At 50.0% G+C, this 22,613-nt stretch overlaps 1 protein-coding gene across 1 annotated transcript; it reads right to left on the bottom strand.

Annotated features, from left to right (window-relative positions):
* Positions 1-1,299: 1,299 nt before the first annotated feature.
* On the bottom strand, positions 1,300-22,335 carry Gpr26 (G protein-coupled receptor 26). The gene is made up of 3 exons (XM_051145446.1): positions 21,122-22,335; positions 12,618-12,731; positions 1,300-2,564 (listed from the first exon to the last, which is right to left on the bottom strand). The coding sequence occupies exons 1-3, from the start codon at positions 21,787-21,789 to the stop codon at positions 2,333-2,335; spliced, it is 1,014 nt and encodes a 337-aa protein (XP_051001403.1). The 5' UTR covers positions 21,790-22,335; the 3' UTR covers positions 1,300-2,332.
* Positions 22,336-22,613: the final 278 nt, after the last annotated feature.

Below are 22,613 nucleotides of genomic sequence, written 5' to 3'. Positions count from 1 at the left end.
CCTACTAGCTTTGCACTCCCCTAGCACTTTGAGTGTTGGAACAACAGAAGGCAGGCACCTGCTTCTGACTAGGAAAGCTCTAGAAGTAATTGTGATTTGGGATACATGGGACCCAAGGGACTCTGAACCAGGACACTTTTATTCCAGAAACAAGTGTGTGGCAGTGACATGCCTGTAGATGGGTGAGAGCCAGCTCTATGGAGAAAATACCTGATTTATAACCTGAGCTATTCTGAGTATATAAGGACTTCTACCATGTCTAATTTCAGGCAACCTGTGTGACATTCCTCATCATAGGAGGGAGGGATGTACCTCACCAACTCCCACCGAAGACTGGCTGGGGAAAGCTGGGTTCAAAGTCCAAACAAGTGTCTTGGGGTGTCCCCCTCTGGCACCCAGGTTCTTTACTCTAACAAGACACATGTGAGCATACCTCTCCCAGCAATGGGAAGATAGATGTTACAATTGGCTCCCTTTCTGGTCTCCATGGAAACTCTGAAGCCTGACAACACTAGGCCTGGCGGAGCTGTTTTCTAAATGGATTGTCAAGAGTTAATGATAGGGCATCTTTTTAAATAGACAAGAAGACGTTTCTCTGCTTTTCACTACTGGGGGTGTCTGGCAGGGAAAATCAACATTCTTTATGTTGGTCCCAGGTGGATAGTTCCCACTATACTTCAGAGGCGAGGATGTGTGGAGCTGTGAGGAGCGAATGATATTTCTGACTCAATGGCACTCTACCCTTCTCACCTAGAGGAGTCACTGAGGAGCCTAAGAAACAGTTGCTTAAGTCATTTTGATGATAATGAGATGGGAAGGAGGCATGGGCCGTGCATGGGTGTGTGTGTGCGCGCGCGCGCGCGCGCGCGCGTGTGTGTGTGTGTGTGTGTGTGTGTCTGTGTGTGTGTGTGTGTGCATGTGCGCATGCACACTGGCATGTGGAGGCCAGAGGTCAACCTCAGGTGTTGTTTCTCAGTCACCATCCACATTTTTCTTATCTTTTTTGAGGCCCGATACTGGTCTGTAACTCACCTGCTCAGCTAAGTCTTGGCTGAGGGGTGGGTCCTGTGGAGCCTCCTCTCTTGACTCTCTGGCGCTAGGACTACAGGCACGTGCCACCATGTGCAGTTCGATTTTAGTGTGGATTCTTAGGGTTAGACTCAGGCCCTCACGCTTGTGCAGTAAGCACATTACTGGCTAAGCTATTTTCCCAGTCCTTGTCTTAGTTTTTAATGAGACTAAAGACAATGGCTCCCAGTGGATTGGCGTTTATATGATAGGAACAACACTCTGTACTAATTGCACTCTCTCATCAGTGGCACAGAACACTTTTGTGGTGACCTTGCATGGCCCCTGCTTTCTCAGGACAAAACTGCAGAATGATCATAATGAGCCACCAGGATAATGGAAGCCGGTACGTGAGAATCTGAGCCCGCATCTCCGTTCAGGTCAGCTCCTGTGCCCCCACCTCCCAGGATACAATGGCAAGATGTCTAAGCCGAGAGGAAGTACTTCCTAGCAACTCACATCCCAGATGGGGAGGTAGGAAAGACCAGCCACCATCTTCCTGCTTTCCTGGGCTCCCATAGCTGTGGCATGGAAATCAGAAGAAGGTGACTTCTTGCTCAGAGGTTGTAGAATCTAACATTATCTATGACCTGACTATTGCGACCACTTTCATGCTAAGATTGTCAACACACGCAAACATTAGTTTGTTTGATGAAAGAGGGACAAAAGTTGAATCAAATTCATTGTTCCTAAGACAACCGGTAGGCAGCAAACTCATGTTAAACATGTTCCCATTGAGTGCAGAGCCCAAGGGTGCCAGCTGGTCATTAGATAGTTGGTACCAGCTGCCTAATATTTGGGTTGCAGCAGCAAAAACTACCAAGTAGAAAAGAGATGTCATATTAGATCTGGGGCCAGATGGCCAAAGCCACCCTCACTGAAATGTCCTTTGGAGCATGGAGCGCCACAACCAGTAGTTAGCAAACAGGTGGGTGTCATGTCCCATACCTGCCACCAGTACTCTGTGTCCTGGACAATGACTGGCCTTCCATCCTTTGGGAGGCCTTTGGTGAGTGCAAGCACTCAAAACACACTCTTAGGAAGAAAGGCCAGGGCATGGACTATGGCCATCCTTTGGTGACAAATGAGGCAGTTTGACATCTACCCTGGAAGGGCCAAGAAGCAGGGACCAGGACTCGTTCAGACATCAGCATCACTGCAGTCGCCAGGCAATGGTAGCAGTGACTGTCCACCCAGGAATCCCAGACCACCTCCCTCTGCTCTGGCCATCGCATCCTGAACCACCCAACAGGAGAGCCGTCCTTCATTCCGACACTGGCAGAATGTTCTGGCTGTGAGAGTCACCTGTGAGGCCCACAGAGCGAATGGAGCGCCTGTTGAAGAGCCTGTTCAGAAGCTCCTTGCAGCTCCGGCGGTACTGGTGTCGCAGCAAGGAGTATACGAAGGGGTCAGATGCAGCCTTGCTGTAGGCCAAGCACTTGGACAGCACACCCCAGTGGGAGCCAATGGGTGCCGTGGAGAACAGTTCCACCAGCCTGTGGAGAGATGGGAGTGTGTTACCTGAGGGTGCTGAGGGCATGTGCTAGGGGCATGTAACCATGTCAACTGACCATGGAAGCAGTCATAATTCCACCAGTGACAATGAGGGCAGTTAGCATGGATGAGCCACCTACTTGAAGGACCATGTCAATTATGCACACTGCACACTGCAGTGAAGCTGACTGACATGACTACCTCATATCCTCAAGCTTACAGGGAAGATCAATTGAAAAGACAGGATTTAGAGGCAGCTCCTCCCCTGCACCCCAGGCTTGATGATGAAGTGGGTGGATAGCTAATGGCCTTCTGATTTCAGCTCCAACTCTGGGTCTGAACCTTGGACAAGTCTTTACACTCCTTGGGGCTGCATGTCTTATCTGCAGAGTAAGGATGTTGAATTGGGGGTGGTTTCTATGATCTTTTAATCCTTGAGAGTCTGGTTTGGCTCTGCGTCAAACCCAGTTCTGCCTTCCTGAGGAGTCTCTGTGGGAGGGAGAGCTAAGAAAAAAAAAACTTGGTAAACACTCTCCAAAGCTCCAGACATATCCTGCTGCAGTGGAGCATCTGCCGGTGAGGAAGTGCTCTTCCTAGGACTGGGGTCCTGGTGGCCTCTGACAAGAGCAGCAGTCAGGAGAACCGAAAGTGACCTTCTCCTACTGAAGGACGGCAAGGGAAGATATATCCTGTGTGTTTAAGAGTTCAGTCCTTAGAGTTCTCCTGGTATACCTGGAACTTTCCGAGTGGTACAAATTCCAGGCATCAAGGGCAGAGTTCCTGGGTCCCCACTCCTACCTAGAAGCATGATCTCTCTCTGTCTCTCTGTCTCTGTCTCTGTCTCTCTGTCTCTGTCTCTGTCTCTCTCTCTCTCTGTCTCTCTCTGTGTGTGTCTGTCTGTCTGTCTCTCTCTCTCTCTCTCTCTCTCTCTCTCTCTCTCTCTCTCTCTCTCTCTGTGTGTGTGTGTGTGTGTGTGTGTGTGTGTGTGTGTGAAGTGTTCCCAGATCCATTGGCCAGACTTGGAGAAGTATCCAGCATTAGCATAAGGTCAAAAAGACACAGGGCTTGAAGAGCTTAAACTTCCTAAATCACCTCTCCTCCTTCCCATCGCCAAATGAGGAATTGGAATTCAGAGAGAAGAAGGGTCTGCCTGTATCCAGCTGGATTCTGGCTGCTGGCACCACCTGGGCGATCTCCAGGAGAGCTGGCAGTGGTGGCTCTCAGCTTGGTGGGTTGCCTGGGTGAAGGCTCAGGGACAAGAGGAACAGAGTGTCAGCCGTAACTCTGCTGCCAACTTAGTTTGCCTGGAGTCTTCTTTGAGCTGAGGTTGGGTAGTGGTTAGAGTTGGTGGAAGGAAAGGACAGTGATTGTATGCTACTCCCCACTAAAACACCTCTGTCTTGAATGGATCTCCAGTGTATCAACTCTGCAGCCACTGTCTTCACATCACCCATTTCAGAATCACTCCATGCCCTTGCTCTTCAACCCTGTGGAGAGGAACCAGGGCTACCTTTTGCCTCATTTCATTGTCAGAGTCAGGGAGGACCTGAGGAACTGGAGCTATGAACATCATGGGAATATTCACTTTTTAAAGACTTCTGCTTTAGAAGTGATGAATTAAAAGAGATAAAAGCCCCAAACTTAGAATCCACACTTAATGACAATGAAATGTCTGAACGCAGGCACGTGTCTTAGGGTTTCTATTGCTGCAATGAAACACCATGACCAACAAGAAAGTTGAAGAGGAGAGGGTTTATTTGGCTTACACTTCCAGATCACTCTGTTCATTATCAAAGGAAGTCAGGACGGGAACTCAAACAGGGCAGCAACCTGGAGGCAGGAGCTGATGAAGAGGCCATGAAAGTGTACTGCTTACCCATGGCTTGCTCAGCCTGCTTTCTTATAGAACCAGGACCACCTGCCTAGGCATGGCGCCACCCACAACGGTCTGGGCCTTCCTCCATCAATCACTAATTAAGAAAATGTCTTACCGGCTTGCCTACAGCCTGGTCTTATGGAGACATTTTCTTAATTGGAGTTACCTCCTCTCAGATGACTTTAGCTTATGTCAAGTTGATGTAAAGCTAGCCAGCACAGCATGGGATGGTAAGTCATGTTTCCCAAATGGTCTGTATTCTTGGCTGATCCTAGCATCTTGGTGCTCCGAAAAAGATAGGTGTGTGTGTGTGTGTGTGTGTGTGTGTGTGTGTGTGTGTGTGTGTTCATGTGTCCATGTAGGTATACACATTCATGTGTGAATACGTTCATGGAGATCAGATAACAAGCTTAGTGTGTTCCTTTTTCAGACACCTTCCACATTTTGTTTAGGGCAGTAAGGCATCTTGTTGGTCTAGAACCTCACCAAATTGTCTAGGCTAGTAGGCCAGGAACTTTGCAGGGAACTGTCTGACTCCACCACCCATTTTGTCATTGTTGTTGGTACAGGCACTTGCTGCTATGCCCTGCTTTTGACATGAGTTCTGGTGATCTGAACTCAGTGCTTATGCTTGCTTGCTTGCATGGCGAGCCCATTGCTGTTTGTGCGATTCCTCCAGCTTCCCCAAAGGGAGTTTTTAAGAAGACTTAATTATCAAACCATCCAGCAAGATCAGCAAAGCTCTGTGGGGTAAAACTGTGGCATTTGCTTCTCATTGACTCTATCTGAAGTCTGAGCCCCCTTGGATAACGTGTGGTTTGTGTCTCCTTTGTACCAAATCCTCACTGTGTTCACGCTCTCATCTCACAGCGATTCTGCAGAATGGGTCTCATCCTCATCTTACAGATGCGGGCATTGAGGTCCAGAGGGGTTGAACAGAAAGTCAGGGTCTCCTGCCTGAGAAGTGTGAATCCATCCTCTAAGCCTGGCTAGAGGCCATGCTGGGACCTGAATCTCACCCAGCATTGCAGGGTAACAAGATGAGTTTTGGGGTCCCTTGCTGTCCCAAGAGGCTATTTCCATGAGGTCATGATTTTCCATGCTAAACTTTTGTTCCATCCTCCGCCTCCTCAAAACAAAACAAAACAAAACAAAACAAAACAAAACCAAAAAAAACCATCTGTTACAAGTTCTGCTTTAAAACCTATGTCTGGCCTTGGCCATGGGGGGGGGGGGAAGAACTTCAAGTGATCAAGTGAACACAGACCAAATTTGGCTCCACATAATCCTGGCCAAAGAGATGCTTGGATGCCTGCCTGCTGTTTAGCCTTTCAGCATGGTGCACAGCCCCAGTAGTCCAAGACATCCCAAAAGAACTCCACAAGGATATGCAAGAACTGTTAGGTTGCTCTGGTGTTCTGGGGTCCCTGCGTGTTACAACACTGAAATGGAACCAGATCCCCACCCTGTTTCTGGACCCCAGTGTAACCAAGGCAACACTGAGACTTCCACGGCTTTGGCACCTCTGGAGCAGCATCACCCTTCCCACTCCCCAGCAGACAGGCTTGTCCCACAAGCACCACTCCTGTCATTTGCCCTCACCTTTCATTAAGCACCAGGGAATTTCCGTATGTTTCCTGGGGTGTGAACCAAAAATCCTCTGCCTGCCCTAAGGCTCCAGTCATAGTGATACTTATTCTTGTATGCCCAAAATGCCTGCAGACGAGTCCTGCACACGCGTCTGTTCCCAAACTTATGCCCTCAGGAGAGTCCACATCAGTCAGAAGGCCAAGGTATAGCAGGATTCATAAGGGGAGGGGTCTGCCTCTCCAAACAATGCAGGCCTTTCTGAGGAAGGCATTTGAGCCCTTATAGAAGTCTATGTAATGACCCGACCTGGATCTGTGTATGTACTTGTGCAAGTGTGCATGCATGTATTGTGTATGTGCTACATGTGCGTGTGGTTTATGCATTCATGTTGTGTGCATTAGTGTGCATACATGTGTTGTGCACACATGTGTGGTGTGTGTATCTGTGCGTCATATGAATACATGTGCTTAGTGCTGTGCATGCATGTGCACCATGTGTTCTATGTATGTATTATGTGTATATTTGTTTGTATGTGCATGTGTGTGTTATGTGTACACTGTGTAGTATGGATGTGTATATATATGTGCACATGGGTATGTGTATCATGCATGAATTTCCATGTGTGACATGCATTTGTGTTATATAAATGTATAGAAGTATATTCTGCATATGTGCATATGTGAATCATATGCATATGTGTGCATATGTGCCTTGTGTGCATATATGCATCATGTGTGTATTTGTGCATGTTTATGCATGTTTGCCATATGGGTGTATGTGTTATGCATGTGTGTCATGAGCAGGTCATGTGCATCTGCATGCATATGTGCTGTGTATGTTGCATACATATATGTATCTTATATATATACATATGTGTTTGTTGAGGAGTAGAAAGTGCTTCAAGATTCAGACCTTGCTGAATTCAGGAAGGTGGACACAGAGAATCAGGGTGACACATGTTATACCCACAGGATGCACCCCCAAATCCTGTGCGCCTGCTCATGCCTCTGTGTATGGTAGACTTCTCTGAACTGTGGAGCTCTTTGGTAGGGAGGCCCTCTGCTGCTGCTTGCTGTCAGCACTCTGAAGTGGCTGCCACAGAAAAGGGCTTACAAAACAGGAAGTTGTTCACGCTTGCCCTTACCCAAAGGGGATTCTCACACTTCCTGCAGCCTGGGCGACCCTGGACCCTGGAGGAGGAAGAGGAGGAGGAGGAGGAGGAGAAGGCATACTGGTCTGAATTTAAAGAAATTCTTTGAATCCTGAAGGATCAAATGCCCTGACCTATTCCTAGTGAGGGTCTCCATGGAGAGAGGCTCAGGGTGAGAGGTACAGTGCTGCTCAACACCAGCTCAGCAGCTCAGCACCCTGAGGCTCAGCACTTCACTGCTTCAGACAGCACCTCTGGCACCCTGTCTTTGTATCTTCCTCTCTAACACAAGGGGATGAAGCCAAGGTAATTCTGTGTTAGTCATATGGTTCAGATGTAGAAAAGACATGATTGGAACCCTAGGTTTGAGCACCAGAGACCTCGTGCTTTCTGGGGTCAGGCTGCCTCACGGGCTCCTCAATGGTTTCCAAGTCTACTGTGCACTTGAAACCTTTGCTTTTAAATCCTGAATTTAAAGCAGCACACTAGGATCTCCTCTTCATAGTTCCTCTGCCCAGCACTGCTCCTTTGCTCTTTTTTCTGTTTCTGCCCCCAATTGTGTGTCCCTTCTTGTAACACACCACACACAGAGAAACACGGACATGCAGACATACAAACACACACACAGAGACATACCCACACAGACACACTCACACAGAGACACACACAGACAAACAGACTCATACAGAGAGACACAGACACAGACACAGACACAGACACACACACATACACATACTGACACACACAGACACAGTGTCACACAGAGACAGACACAATACACACACACACACACACACACACACACACACTACATAAAATGAGTCACAGAACATTGAAACATTGCTTGGGAAAATAGGCTGATTATCCCCAAGGCTTCTGGAGACTTGATCTGCATATGCAAAGGCTTGTAAGCGCCAAGCTTTCATGAGACATTAGAACAGAAGAGTCATTTATTAATAGAACGTTGACAGTCGGGAGCCACCTGCACATTAACCCCTCTTCCCTCTCTGTCACTCCATTATTCTGGAAAGCTATAATAATGGGGCCATCAGATCCGCAAATGCCTCCAAACCTGATCCTGATGATTTATGACAACTGTAATTATTTGTAAGTATAGACTGCTGCACAGACGATAGGCTTACAATCGCTTGAAGACATGCGAACATTAATTCAGAAAGCATTTCCCAAGAGCCTGTGGGTAGAAATCTGCAATGGCCCTAATGGCCCTGCCTGGTCACTCCAGGAACAACAGTCTAGCTGACCCAGAGCTCAGAGGAGCTGCGTGACTGTGAAACAGAGATGTCAGGCCTCCACTAAAAGTTCTCACAAGAAAGAAAAGATGACAGTGCCTGAACATCACCTAAGGCCTGGCTTCCATATGCACACACACATGGACGTGCACGCATGCACACTTGCGGGACACACACACACACACACACACAGCAGATGAATTTATACACACACAGCAAATGAATTTAGTTTTTATTGTATATTTAACTTATTATCCCACTAGGAAATTGCTATGAGTAGTATTGATTGCCTTTTTTTTTTTATCATACTAAATATGGGTAATTATAAACCTGAGGTAGATGCATCTTGATTTGGACAGGTCATATTTCAAGAACCACCCATGACTGGTGGCTCTCACACTAGAAAACACCACTGTACACTTCATTCATTCTGTCTCTTCTGCTTTGTTTTTCACTCTTCCTCACACCTACATGGCCTTACCCAATTCACACGGTATGCCCATGAGACCTCGCCAGGAAGCTCCATCCTGCCGCAGACGTGGGTTCTGGGCCTGCCTGATGACTTTGTTTTAACTATGATCTCTATTTACAGGGCCAGGGTTCCCACAGGGACCATCTGCGGGTGGGAGGGGGCTGGGCAGGAGAGGGGTCTCTTCAGTTCATCCTTAACTTTCAAGGGAACTTGCTGAAGATGGAACTTGCTAGAGAAGATTCTGGAGACATGTGCAACAAAGTGATGGGAGGTGAGCGAGTGTATCACTGCGAGAGGTTTGCTTGGGGTAGCTCTGTGTACACATGAAGACGATGCTGGCAGGAGGTGATGGAGTGGGGTGGCGTCCCCTGATTCAGGGTCCATACTGAGGAGGTATTGGGGGAGGAGCCCTGATCCAAGTTCTATACAAGAGCGGGTAAGGCCTTTCTCACCCTGGAAGCGCTGCTTACTCTCATACAGGTTGCACAGTTTTGTGAATTTTTTTTTTTTTTTAAGCCCAGTCACATTAACTCTCTCTGGAGGGAGTGAACTGAGCTGTGGATCTGCTGACAGTTTGGCTGGAACATTATTGCCTGGGCAGTATTAGAAGGAAATAGGCTATAATCAGAGCACAGGGAGGGAGAAGGAGGGAGAGAGAGAGAGATAGAACACGTTAGGAAATGAAATTAAGCCTAGTTGCCTAAAGTGGGAGTCATATTACTTATTCCCTGAGGGTTCAAGTTCACCTCCTTGGTCCCTGACTTCTGCTCTCTCTGAGGTTTAAGAGGAAGGATCTCTGTATGTTCTTCTCACCCACTTTCTGTGACTGGCCAGCTCTCTGTCAGTCTCCAGTGTCAAGGTGGGGTGGGGGGGGGGCGGCGGCGGAAAGAATTATGGCCTGGGAATCCAAACAGGCATGCCTGTGTCACACACTTCACCACTCTCGTATCCTTTAACCCCAGCATATCACACTGTCTTCTGAAGGCCCAGAGAGGTGAGGGCACTGGCCCAAAGTCTCAAAGCAGAAGGGTAGAGCTAAGGTTGTCTTAGGGAGGTATCTCTGTCTCTCAGTGGCTGTTAGGTCTTATTCAGAGTCCTGAGTTAAGGTGGCCCTGGCTTCCTGGCTGGGCTATGGGTCTAGACCACAGCTTATGAGTCAGTGTGACTCTGGTCCCAGGGAACACTTGGCAATATCTGGAGACTTGATTGTCAAACTGGAGAAGTTGGGGGAAGATAGAGATGTTCCTGGTATCCAGTTATTTGGACCGAGGAGCCCATGATAGACCTTATAATGTGTAGGGAAGCCTCTCTCTGCCAAGAGTCGTCTGTGTGCAACACAGCAACAGTACTGCGGTCTAGCAGACAGTTGGAGAAGAAAATATTGATGACTCTATCTTGCTCTGTGGTCAGATCATCCAGGGACCCATGCACATAGCTTCAAGTCCTCTGTTCAGAATGAGAGATAGGCTGAGTTGGACTCCCCACAAGAAAACATATCATGGAGGGCAGTGAGTGGCTCTGTACTTAGGCCTGGGCTGTTTGAGGAAGACAGGATGGGGCTAGAGAGGTGAGCAAGGCTCCCCGTATGCGTTGCCTGTATGGTCCAGTGGGTCCCCTGGGCAAAGGACTGCCTCTTGCCCTGAAGAAAGAACTGGAGGCCAGGACCGAGATTACAAGCAACCAGGCTGGGCTCTGTGTGAGGGCAAGTAAGGGTAACAGAGGGGTCAGTCACAGTTGGCTTGTCCTCATGAGGAACAGGAGGCTGGGTGACAGCAAAGGGGATGGGGTGGGGTAGCCATCTGCAATAGTCCTAGCTGTGTGGTTTTCTCTCTCTCTCCCTTCTCTCTCTCTGTCTATTTGTGGGTCTGTCTCTCTATCTCTCTCTGCTTCTCTCTTTCTCTGTCTCTCTGTCTCTGTCTGTCTGTCTGTCTGTCTGTCTCTCTCTTTCTCCCTCTCCAGCCCCCCCATCCTCACACACTCCTACACAGAGAAAACCATTTCCCAGACTCAATCAAAGCTCCCGTCTCCACCTCTTAATAGAAACCCTGTCCTTTGTGTTCTGGCTTTGCAGATCACAACTTAGGATACAAAGCTGGAGGATTTCCCTCTCATCCTGATCACAAAGCAGCTCGGAAGAGCGAGGTAGGAGGGGAGGCAATCCTTTTCTTTCTTCCTTCTCTGTCTGAAACTGGCACGGGGAACTGTCACAGCTGGAGCAGGCTGGTCTGAAGAACGCTGGTCCAGTGAACTGCAGCCCTGTCTGGCTATTGGTACTCTGGGAAGAGGAAAACTTCACAGTTTCTCACCTAACAGCACAGCCCCAGGGGAGGTAGGCTGCCTGGGAGGGCACAGAGAGAAACGTCAGCTTTTGTTCAGGAGTCGGGAATCCCTGAAGTAGACCGTTCCAGGTGCTGGCTACCCAGCACATAGTGGGCAGTGGCACCCTGTAACTCCTCTGCCTTTTCTCCTTGTTTCTTCCTGTCAGCATCTCCTGGAGTGTGGGTGTGCGGTGATGAGTTAGGATGGGGTAATCTGGAGACTGAGTGAAGAGCCTTTCCGCTATGGGGTACTGAGTTTAACACATAAAATCCAAGGCTGATTATGGAGAGCAATTGAAGGTTCCCCAAAAGCCAATAGACTTGTCATTTGGAACAATTGGCCTGCTTCTGGGTGTAGGACCAATGAAATGAGAATACCACAGGTGCCTGGGCAGCTGTATTTACTGGAGCACTCCCCATAGCAGTTAAGGAAGAAACCAACCTCTGGGCTTGCGATGGACAATTTAAAAATGTGGAGTAGATACACACAACAGAATATTATTCAGACAAAGCAGATGGAACCAGAGGACATGATGAAATACTCAGACAGGTGCCACTTGCTCTCTCATAAACACACACCTTAAAAAGCCCATCAGAATGTACTGAGTGATGCCCCCAAAGCTGGGACAAAGGGAAGGTTAGGGGTGGGGTGGATAATGGGCATTAAAATGGACATGAGGAGTATGTTCTTACATTCTACACCCCAATGGGGGACTACATTTCACAACAATCAGTTATATACATTATAAATTATGAACAGAGATGCACTTGAAGGCTCCAAACACAGGGTAATAGCAAGGAGATGGAGAATAAATTAGCCTAATTGATCAGCACACATTGTGCATGTGTAGTGTAATCTCATGCAGGGCCTCATGGGTGTGTGCAGTAATTATGTGCTAATCAACTGGACATGTTAACTTCCTTGCCTTGATTAGTACTCATTGAATACATGTACTGAATTGTCACAAGGTACTGGTAACTAGCATGCACTCAAAATGCTAACTGACGGCCTAGAGAGACAGACAGCTCAGTGGCTAAGAGCCCAGAGTACCATCTGAATTCAGTTCTCAGCGCCCTTGCCAGCAGTTCACAAGTGCTTATAATTCCAGCTCCAGGAATCCAACACCCTCTTCTGGATTCTACAGACGTGTGCATCTCCATGTATATGCCCACACACGTACACATACACCTACTTATGATTAAAAATAAAAGCAAATCTTTAAAATGCTAGTTATTAATAATGGAGAGTCAGAAGCTGAAGAGAAGCATACAAGTGTTCGCTCTAACCCTGCTGCGCTATCAGGAAAGATATGTGACCAAGAGGGGCACCGCTCTGACACGCCCCCCCCCCCCCCCTCCTACCAAGCCCTTGGCCTCCACCCACAGGTCAGCTGCTTACCTGGTAATCACATAGGGCGCGAAGCACACAAGGAAGGTCCCTATGAAGGTGCTGATCTTCTTGGTGGCACGCTGTCGCCTCCGCTTCTGTTCCTCAAGACAGCGTTCCCTCACACTGCACAGGGCAGAGAGGAGAAGGTAATCAATGGGGTGGCCTGGCTAGGATACAGGGAAGTGCTACTCATGAACACAAAGCAATTGCTTAGTCTAGGCATGTGACTATGAAGCCGGTGAGACACCTGGCACCCAGTCTTATGCCCTTGGGCAAGCTGTGAGACGGTGCCAAGGTCATTATCTGTAGTGTAGTAGCATACACCACATTTTGATGACATGCTTTCTTATAGACAGTGTGACGTAATATTAAACGGGGCTGTTTTGAAGAATTAAACGCACAATGCACGGTGTCCTAGTTTCCTTTCTTTTTTTTTTCCTCTGTGATAAAACATCCTGACCGTAAAGCAAGCAACTCAGGAGGGGGAAAGGGTTCATGTGGCTCACACTCCCGTGACCCAGCCTGTTATGGGGTGGAAGGCAGGAAGGCAAACAGCTAGCCAGATCCCATCTAGCGTCCAGAGAAGAGAGTGGGAACAGAACCGTGCTCCCCGCTCACTTATGCCCCCAGCGTTCTCCTGCCCCAGGTTTAAAACCTCGGCCTGGGGGAATGGTGACATCCTTATGCCGGAGAATCATGAAGACAAGGCTGCGTGCCCACAGGTCTACCTGATCTAGATAATTCCTTAACCAAAATGCTCCTCCCAGGCAATTCCAGCTTGTGACAAGTTGGCACTTAAAACCGACCATCACACACACACACACACACACACACACACACACACACACACACACACACACACACACTTACACACAGTGCATTCTGCAAAATGGATCCAGTACAAATGAATAATACAATTAGTATTATGCAATGAGTATACATATTAAACAATGAATATAATAAACAAACACAAATTTCTTATTTTTACTGCTTATGTTACTCACCGATCCCCCTGCATGATCTTGGAGGAACAAATCTGTGTGTTGTCTTTTCTTTTTCCCTTATCTTTACCATTTTCACTCCTGTGGGGGCTGCTTCCCTGCCTATGGGGCTCACTTACTGTAATAGTCTGTGTTGACTGTCAACTTGGCAGAATCTAGGATCACATGGAAGGTGGGCCTCTGTGTCCCTGTGGGGAATTTGCATGATTACATTCATCGACAGGGAAAGACCCATCTTAGTTGTGGGCATGTGCAAGTCCTGGCCTGGGATCCCAGGCTGTATGAAGTGGGACAAGCAAGCTGATTAGTGACATTGATTACCATCTGTTTCCTGGCTATAAATGTGCTGTGACCAGCTGCCTCGAGCTCCTGCTACCTTGACTGCCCTGCCATTATGGACTGTCCCTTGAACTGTGACTAAAAAGAAGCTCTCTCCCTTAAAATTGCTTTTATCAGGGTATTTTACCATAGCAATAAGAAAAGAATCTGAGACGTCTGCCTTGTTTTAGACCGATGACGAGGAGCTCTGTGAAGAAGGGGACAGGTGAGGAGAGGCAGCTCTGAATTGTGTCCATATGACTTGACGATGATCTTTCTCAGCTTGGAGGCAGAGGCAGGTTGATCTCTGTGAGTTCGAGGCCAGCCTGGTCTACAGAGTAAGTTCCAGGACAGCCAAGGCTACATAGGGAAACCCTGTCTTGAAAAACAACAACAGCGACAAACCCCCAAACAAACAAACAAACAAACAAAAGATGGTCTTTCTCACTGTGGTGGCCTGGGCGCCACCCACACAATGTAACATAGGAGGGCCTTCTGCCACACCAGCAGTCTGCTGCATCTTTACCTCTGCCTGGAGCTAGAGTTGCCATGCTGGGGTCATTGATGGAGAGCTACTTGATTACTCCAGAGGCCAAGACAGGAGAAGCAAAGGGACAGCCAAGTCCTCTAGGCATTGAGGATGCCGCTTAGGAGATGGAATCAAGAACCACTGATAGCCCTAGTCACACCCTGTTCCTGTGGCACTCTGTTCTAAGCCCTGTCAGGGGCTGATCGCTCTGCACCAATAGGATTCAGCTGCTTTTGCAGCTCATGGTGTGTAGCGATTGGGGGCCATGTGCCAGGATATCACAGGCACGGGGCACAGGAAAACAGCTTTCCTGGGCAGACGGCCCAGCTCCAGGTTCCATAAGCTCTATCTTGTAGTGGCGAGTGTGGACATAGGTGAGCAGAGGGAGACTGGAGGCAGTGTTGCCCAGCAAGCTAACTCGGCAGAACCTGGTTGGGCTGCGGTGACTCGCCCCTGAAGACAAGCTGGTGTGCCTCACAAAAGCAAGCGGTAGAGAAAGGGGTTAAGCACTGGATCCAAGTGCATTGTTAATGCCAGGGCCTCCCACTGCTTCTAGGAGATTTAATCCATAGTCAGGCCTCTGCTCTCAGATTTCTTCTCACATGGACAGCTTGGATAGAAGGATCTGGAATCCCCTCTTGACATCTGCCTTTATATAAACCTATAGAGAGTTAAGATCTAGGCCTGGAATCAAAGTGTCCCACTGTCTGAAAATGTGTTGGCCAAACTAACACTACTACTTTCTAGTGATTGACACTAATAATGTCTGGGTCTCTACCATGTGTCATGCTAGGTTCTGTGATGGTGTTTCACATGAACTTGTTTAGTTGACACTCACACTGTGTCTAGCAGCCAAGGATGGTGTCATTAGTTATGGCCCCACATTTGAAAGAAGTATCTTGAGGTGAAGAAGAATAAAGAAATTTGCTCAGGTTCACATAGGACACTCACACCATTCCTGAGTGGGGACTATAGGGTGGTCAGCACTTGGTCAGACACTGCCTCTGTTTACTATCCCATCCCAAATGGTTGTCTAGTCTCTGAGGATATATGGCAAGCCAGGATGGCAGAGATGCTAGAATCTGAATCCAGGTCAGAGGCTGGGACCAAGTGTACCTCTCCCCTCATATACCTGTGATGGCATGTGGTGGGCCCGGGGTCACTGAGCTCCTGCTTAACTCATACCCCTGAATTCCTGACCATGTGTCTGTTTACATAGCATTTTCCACCAAGGCTCATTGGCTTCTGTGACTTATACAGCCTGAGCTTAGTGTGGGCCTAGAGATTGGGGCGGGGCATGCGTGGGGGGTGGGGCATGCGCAGGGGCGGGGTACATAAACATGACCAGCTTAACTGTCTTGCTTTAAAACTCAAAAGTTCCTCACTCTTGGAGTCTCAGTCTAGAGCAAAGAAGAGCAGCAGTGACTTCAGAAGCAGGAGGCTATTTATACATCCCCATGGATGAGTGGTGGAGTGCAGATTTGGGGTGTCACCTAAATGCCCCGAACCCGTCACACTACATTCCTTTATGACAACAGAGGAACACTCTAGCACCCAATAAACAGGCATGCCAAATTCATGCAAAGGACTCCCCCAGGGAACAAGAGTACCCGTGTCTCTATCTTCCTCAGTGTGTTACCCCGACGGTGCCGTCAGCCCTCAGGTACTTCAGAGTGAACGCCTTCTTGCTTAAGTACACTGTCTCAGCAGAGCCGCTGCTCTCCTGACTCTGTGGCCTCAGGGAAGTCACCAAGCCTTTCTGAACATGAGTCCCCCACCTCTCAGAGGAGGATTTCACCACAGCTCTAAGTAGACCATTATGGGGATGGATGTGACTCACTGGCTAGCGGGGGTGTTGAGAGGTGGGGAGCTTCCTTATACGCCCCAGTGTGTCAGGGTCCTGACATCACTTTCCTCATCTCGAAAACGGAGGGTAGTGAGAGCACCTGTCCTGTCGGGTAACACTGAGAGTGACTTAGCTCAAATATGAGAAGTACTAAGAACTGTGCTTGACTCAGTGAACACCTACTGGGTGCTAACCCAAAACCATTCTCTGCTCAACTCACACTCAATGGAAAAACTGTATACTGTGTTCCAGCTCTGACCTTAACCTCTGAGCCACAGTGTTTCCTATATGTGCAAAAGCCCTTCTTGTCCCACGCTACCCCCACAGGGGAGAGGCAGCTGTGGCTAGGGATGTGCCAGGGGTGCTGTGAACTAGCATCATGCAATTGAACGCCGAGTCCTGACTTGACTCTGTGGCCTCCTTGGGGCTTACAGGGATATCACAGATTCCAGTGTGATGAGCAATGGAACAGACAGTGTCTGCAGAAGGTGCTTGGCCCCAGGGCCATGTTGCTGCTGGGACAGAATAGTAGACTCTGCAGCAATATGCCTACCCAAGCTTACAGTTGGGGAAACTGAGGCATAAAGGAATGAAGAGCCTGCCTGCCATGGAAGTCAGGGACAAGTGGGATTTCAGACACATGGGCACTGGCTGCCAGCCTAGTGCTTTCAGTTAGGGGTGTGCCAGTGCTTCCCTGATCTCTTATGAAGGAAAAGGGTGAATGAAGCCCCTCTGCCTTTCCCGCCTGGGCTCTGCTTTTCTGGATAACAGTGCAGTGGTGGCAAGAGGTGAGTGAGGTCAGGTCTGAAGTATCTTGACCATCAGCTTAGCACTTCGTCACTCAGTCAGGTGTGAGACCCCTTCATTGGGTTCTCAGAATGTTGGGATCACAAAGCCGCTTGCTGTCTTCTCCCTCAGCATAGCTTTGCAACGCAGGGTTCCTGAAAACCTTGCATCCCTGTGAACTGCCATCGTGTTTGTGCTCAGATGAAGACACTATGGACCAGACCGGACTGGTTAGGACATGTCCAAGAACATACTGGCAGTTTGGGACAGAACCAAGTCTCATCTCAGCTTTCCTGACCTCAGACTCTAGAGTGTTCCCCTTACTCCCACTACTAAGCCTTGGCATGGTAGTGGTACCCAGAGCCCCTAGGCTCTCAGTCAGAGTCTGTGGTGCAGGAAACAAGAGGTCCAAAGCTCACTCTGATCATAGTGTGAACATGTGTGCTGGCCTACGGTGGGGTAGGGGGCGTCACAAGATCTGTGCAGGATTAATTAAGATTTTTGAGACCAATGCAGACAGGCTTTCTGGCTTTGTGACATGTGAGGTCAAAGAGATGTGTCGGGATCCAGTAACAGCCACGCTGGAAATATCTGAACAGGCAGTGAGGGAGGCGGCCTCGGAAGCCTCAGAAATGGTTCTAAGTCCTTAGTGATCTGAGATGACCATTGTCTTTCCAGAGCCCACACTTGGAGCACTCACAGCCTGGTCAGTGTTGGCTTTCTGGCTTTCAAGACATGAGACAAGATGGCTGGTGATGAGAAAGAGCCCCCAGGTCTATGATAAGGATGCAGGCATGAGCAGTTTCCCTCTCAGATCTAGCAAGAGTGGTCCCTGCACATTAAAGCTGGAGCCCACACCCTCCATTCGAGAGTAAACTCCTAATTTTCCAGTGCACTGAATCCTTGCGCAGTTGCACTCAGCTCATGCCTGAAGAGCATCCCATGTACATGGAACATAATTGTGTGGCTTGCAGTCTGCACATGGCCCAAGAAAGGCACCTGTGGTGCTGGGTGGAGTCAGGGATGGAGAAGTCAGGTAAGTGAGCCACTTAGTGCTCCCTAGCCCAGACAAGGCTAGCCTCCAAGGAGCCTGTAGATGCTAAATTTGAGCCTCACTTTTTTTTCTTTTTCCTTTTTTATTAATTTATTCTTGTTACATCTCAATGTTTATCCCATCCCTTGTATCCTCCCATTCCTCCCCCCCCCATTTTCCCATTATTCCCCTCCCCTATGACTGTTCCTGAGGGGGATTACCTCCCCCTATATATTCTCATAGGGTATCAAGTCTCTTCTTGGCTACCTGCTGTCCTTCCTCTGAGTGCCACCAGGTCTCCCCCTCCAGGGGACATGGTCAAATGTGATTGAGCCTCACTTTTAAGAGGCATATCTGCCAAGATGGGGGCGGGATTAGAATGTATTTCATGGAGCAGTCGGCAAGCCTGATGGTCCAGCTGTGGTGTCCTCTTTTTCCAGGCCAGCTCAGCTTCACCGTCTCACCTGATCTGCTTGGCTGTACCTGGCTGTACTTCTGTGTCGAGTGGATTCTGTTGAGAGGCTTAACTAGTGCAGTGATTCTCAACCTTCCTAATGCTGTGACCCTTTAACATAGCTCCCCATGTTGTGGCGACCCTCAACCACAAATTATTTTCGTTGCTACTTCATAACTGTAATTTTGCTACTGTTATGAATCAAAATGTAAGTATCTATGTTTTTCGATGGTCTTACGTGACCCCTGTGGAAGGGTCGTTCAGCCTCTAGAGGTTGCTACCCACAGGTTGATAACTGCTGAACTAGATAGAGCCTTCCCAGAACTTTGGTTGGAAGAACCAAAAAGCAGGTACTGGGAGGATGGAAATCTGGGTGTGGACCAGACATGGCAAAGAGTACCCTGCTTCCTAAATGAAATGACTTGGGAAACCAAAGAGCAATAGATGTGGAAGACGCCACTCTGGATCTCAGATTTGGAAAAAAAAGAGGGTTCCTGCTATTTAGTGGGTGACTGTAGCAAAGGGGTAAAGCTTGCTACTCAGCCTGCAGGAAAATCGGCTGCCTCTATCACTTCCTAGCAAATGGTACCTGGGCTGCAGGCAACACAAAGTACATCTCTTTCAACTAAGTAAGTGAGGTAGCTGGGATGACTTCCAGGGAGCCAAGATGTCACTTGCTGCTCTAGCTGGCCAGAGACTATACTGGGACTGAGACTCTAAGGTTTCACAGCATAGGTCCTTGGCACCAAAGGCTATTGGAGCCTGAGGCAGGGCAGGACTCCTTTGCAGCCCGTGGAGCTAGGACCATGACTTCTCAACTGTGCCACTGAAGTGTCAGCCACCAGATCAGGGAGTCCTGTTCTGTGGACCACCCCCTTGCGCCCCCCACACTCCTGCTTGAGACCTCTGGGAAGAGCAGTTTCTGTTCACCAGGGAGTTCATGGCTCTGTGACCTGACGGAGCTCCCTGGAGGGTTTAGAAGCAGGGGCTTCTTCAAACAGCCTGACACATAGAGGTGAAGGTTCTCTGCAGAGCTGAGAAAGGCCTGCATTCCCACCAAGTGTCTTTCTTATGAGACCCCCCCCAAATACTCGCTGTCATTCTGACCTGAAGTTGGAGAGACTGGCAGGATCAGAGGAAGTCCCTGTGCCTAGATAGAATGCAAAGTGGCCTCTACCCTCCAAGGAGGGGCCACTGGGAACAGGGGTTGGGCTTTTTGCATTTCTCTCCCTGGCTCCACTTCTCTTTCCCTCCACTGGGAGGCTCGGGCTAGTGGGCTTTCTAGGACAAATTCAAGTCTGCAAGAGTTAACATTTCGGAGCATCCTCACAAGGTGCCCTAGTCCCAGCTCTGGCTCTGGGGATGGCCCTTTCTAAAGAGAAGGGCAATGGACAGGAGTGTTTCTGCAAGTGTGGCTGCAGACTCTTTCCTGAAATGACTATAAACTGCAGACACCGGCTGAGAAAGCTGATGCAAGCATATTCGGTTCAAATTTCTGTGGGGAAGATGTCATTTGTGGAATTCTGGACCAGCCTGTCATGTGGAGCGACTGCTTAGAGGGCGACAGCGGACACACTTAGCCATGCCTTTCTAATGTGCATGCATGGTGACATTCGGCACGGTGACATTTGGCACAGTGACATTGCTCAAGGCAGGGAAGTCTCAAGACTAACACCTCCTGCTTGCCCACTCTACCCTGGAGGGCGGAGATACAGTGGGGTCTGCCCTCTTCCCCACTCCAAGGCTCCCCGCATCCTGGGGGGGCGGGCTCTGCTCACACATAGAACCATGCCCTTCCATCACCAGTGCTCTCTGTGTGCTGTGTCTTCTGTGTCGAGTGGATTCTGAAGCCCTTTACCTAGAGTTCCAGGCAGCAGAGAGGGAGCCTGCTTTTAATGTATAGAAACTGGCAGAGGCCCCAGAGGCACCCCCCCCCCGGTCTCTTGATAAAGAGGAAAGATGAGGTGAGCTCAGGACAGCCTGATTGACAGTTCCCTTCTTTTCTCCCTATGGGACACTAAGGACCACAGAGGTTCTCTCTCAGCCGGTCCTTCCATTGCCTCCCTCCCTCTTCTCCACAGAAATGGCAGGTCAAAAGTATGGAGGTGCATGGGCAGGTTTAGGTCCAGGAGCCTGAGGTACACATTCTTGTAGGGACCCTGAGGCTCCAGAGAGGCGAGATCAAGGTAGCATCACACCCAGGATAGCAAGGACTCAGAGGAATAGCATCCGCAGTTCGATAAGTTATTAAGGGGGTTTTCCCAAGCTTCTAGACATACCCCCTCTCAGATGCAAACCTTTTTCAAGCTTCGCACGGTGGACAGAGCACACTGTCCAGGATGACTTACAAGAATAAGGAGAACGTTCTGGCTGAGATTTTGGTCTGGCACTTTCGCTCTAGCTACCTGCTTTAAACAACACCTGCCATTCCAACCCTTGCATAATGCCGTTGAGGCGGAAAGGGGATCCCCCAAGGCTCTATCCTGGCTGCTCAGACCTTCCCAACTCACAACCAGGTCCCCAGAGCCCTGGATCAGGCCGCTCACCTGGGGTGGATGTCCACCAACAGCACGAGGGTCTGCATGGTGATCACGTCGATGCGCTTGCAATGGAAACGGGCCACCTTGAGCACCTTGAGGTACGTGAAGCAGAGCACGATGAAGGAGAGTAGGAAGCTGAGCGCGTGGAAGGCGCTGGTGAAGACAGCAAAGCGCAGGCGCTCCTCGGGCCGCCGACTGCACAGCGTGCAAGAGGCGTACAGCTGGTGGAAGCCCAGCCAGGACAAGGCGAGTGCAGTGGCCGGGAAGGTGAGCGCGTGCAGCCACGTGTAGGCCACCATGAACGCAGCATCTCGGAGGCGCATCTTGGCACGGTAGCTCAGCGGGAAGACCACGGCCACCCAGCGGTCGATGCTGAGCGCGGCCATGCTGAGCATGGAGTTAGCAGCCAGGAAGGTGTCGAGGAAGGCGGCCAGGCGGCACAGGCGGTCCCCGGCAGGCTGCCTCTGTGCCACGACGCCGGCCAGTGTTAGTGGCATGTTGACCACGGTGCACAGCAGGTTGCCACACGTGAGGTTGAGGGTGAAGAGCGCCGGCGCCTGGCGGCGGATGTCAGCGCTGTGCAGGAGGCAGAGCAGCACCAGCCCGTTGGACAGCAGCGACACGCCGATCGTGCCCACCAGCAGCCCCGCCAGGCCCGCGTCCCACGAGTTCATGGTGCGCGCCCCGCAGCTGGCGCTCAGGGCCCGCAACCCCGCGCCGCCATGGCGCAGCCCGCTGCCTCCTCAACCCCTCGGAGACGCGGCGGCCCAGCGACCCCTGTCCCCTGTCGCCATGGCTACCCAGAGAGCGTCCAACAACCCAGAGCCCCGCACCACCCCCTGGGCTAGCACCTAGGCATGCAGCCACCTGGAAGCCCAAGCGACCTCCCAGGCGAGCACCTGGGCGCGGAACCTCTTAGACTCTGAGTCACCTCACCGGCGAGCACCTGGGCGAGCGGTCAGTCCCAGCCCCGCACCACCTCTTGGCCAGTAGCCCGGTGCCCCGCTGAACTCCTGTAGCGCCCTGAAATCCGGGTTTGCAGGCGCCTGTGGTCACTGGCTTTGCCTCTGCCCGCACCGCCCTCGCTGGGTCCCTCTAAGCTCTGGCTCTGCTCAGCACACCCTCCTGCTCCGTGGCTCGTTTTCTCTCTGTCTGCCTCTCTCTGCCTCTGTGCTCAGTCTCCTGTGTGCTCTCACTTTCGGCCCCCTCCCCCTTCTGTCTCTCCCATCTCCAATTTTCTCCTCCCTTTCTCCTTTCTTTCCACTTTCTCTTAGGAAGCTGCCTGCTTCTGAGACAGAAACCCCACCGATATTCCCTCTCTCTCTCTCTCTCTCTCTCTCTCTCTCTCTCTCTCTCTCTCTCTCTCTCTCTCACACACACACACACACACACACACACACACACACACACACGGAGGAGCCCTGCAGGCTCCTTTGCAGTGACTGGCTCCCAGTGATTCCTCTCCTCCTCTTCCCTTCTATCCTCCCCTATATGAGCT

Source organism: Acomys russatus, chromosome 5 (assembly GCF_903995435.1).
Source record: "Acomys russatus chromosome 5, mAcoRus1.1, whole genome shotgun sequence".
NCBI lineage: Eukaryota > Metazoa > Chordata > Mammalia > Rodentia > Muridae > Acomys > Acomys russatus.
The sequence above is the reverse complement of the archived record's forward strand: the minus strand, read 5'-3'. Positions and strand labels throughout refer to the sequence as shown.

Bases quoted from the DNA above. Each gene is read 5' to 3' on its own strand.
- Gpr26 (XM_051145446.1), bottom strand. From the start codon at position 21,789: ATGAACTCGTGGGACGCGGGCCTGGCGGGGCTGCTGGTGGGCACGATC. The intron at 12,732-21,121 runs GTGAGCGGCCTG...TGCCCTGTGCAG, and splicing joins TTGGTGGACATCCACCCCAG to TGTGAGGGAACGCTGTCTTG. The intron at 2,565-12,617 runs GTAAGCAGCTGA...ATCTCTCCACAG, and splicing joins GCGCCCTATGTGATTACCAG to GCTGGTGGAACTGTTCTCCA.